The sequence below is a fragment of the Eimeria acervulina genome, genomic scaffold (genome assembly GCF_000499425.1).
Source record: "Eimeria acervulina Houghton genomic scaffold, Eah_scaff2404, whole genome shotgun sequence".
Lineage (NCBI taxonomy): Eukaryota > Apicomplexa > Conoidasida > Eucoccidiorida > Eimeriidae > Eimeria > Eimeria acervulina.
This window is the reverse complement of record NW_013549985.1, coordinates 2209-2952: the sequence shown is the minus strand read 5'-3', so window position 1 is coordinate 2952 and position 744 is coordinate 2209. Positions and strand designations below refer to the sequence as shown.

The following is a 744-nucleotide window of genomic DNA, read 5'->3' as shown; positions in this document are numbered from 1 at the left end:
AGTTCGGCAATTCCATCGCCTCCCGAGTTTCTTGCAGGATCTTATTGCACACACTGGCAGAGCCATAGGACAGCTCTCCTTGTCTGTTTCAGCGGGGTAATGTGCTATGAAGAGTATTAATTTATTATCTTTCTAATTTATGTCTTCTTACTCTCGATCCTTCACTGCTGTCGGATTCTATGGCATGGAACCTCGCACCTGCCGTCCACCGGAATCCGCTGCACGACCGGAGTTTTTGCGGTTCCCCCGGGGGGGTTAATGAATCAAGTTGAAAGGAGCCCAATAACTTCTTTTTTATATTGTTTGTTTATTTAAAGAGGGGAAAAAATAGGGTCTTTCCTGTGAAGGAGGAAATTTGCTTCTGGGAGTTCCTGTCAGTGCGGGGGAGTCTCGAATGGACTTGTCCTCGCCTTCTGACGCAGAAGCCGTTTTCGTTTGTCATCCTTGTTCTGCCGACTTACATGAACTTCTCTCATTGTTTGTTTGCTTTCTTACAGTTTTCAGTTTCTGTACGGGAAAGTGCCCGCTTCCTCGAATGCATCGGCGGGATGCCAACATGAGTTTCCTCGACTGGTCTTGCTGACGGTCGCTGATGAGCGAGAATATACTTTATGGTTCCAGTTTTGCAGGTTGGAGAGTCCCCCCTTTTGGGAATTCTTCTCCTCCTGAATATCCTCGTTCTGCTCTCCTTCTAAAGCCACAAGACACCACGCATCGAGATGGAGTGCAACGTAAGTGGGGCTG

General features: G+C 47.7%; 1 protein-coding gene across 1 annotated transcript in view; it reads left to right on the top strand.

Annotated features, from left to right (window-relative positions):
* Nucleotides 1-719: 719 nt before the first annotated feature.
* The window catches only part of EAH_00066390 (hypothetical protein), a gene marked incomplete at both ends in the record, with an annotated part of 2105 nt that continues 2080 nt past the window's right edge, over nucleotides 720-744 (top strand). The window contains one exon of the mRNA XM_013396372.1: nucleotides 720-731. Within this exon, the coding sequence (XP_013251826.1) occupies nucleotides 720-731 (12 nt within the window). The remainder of the gene's footprint in view (nucleotides 732-744) is intronic.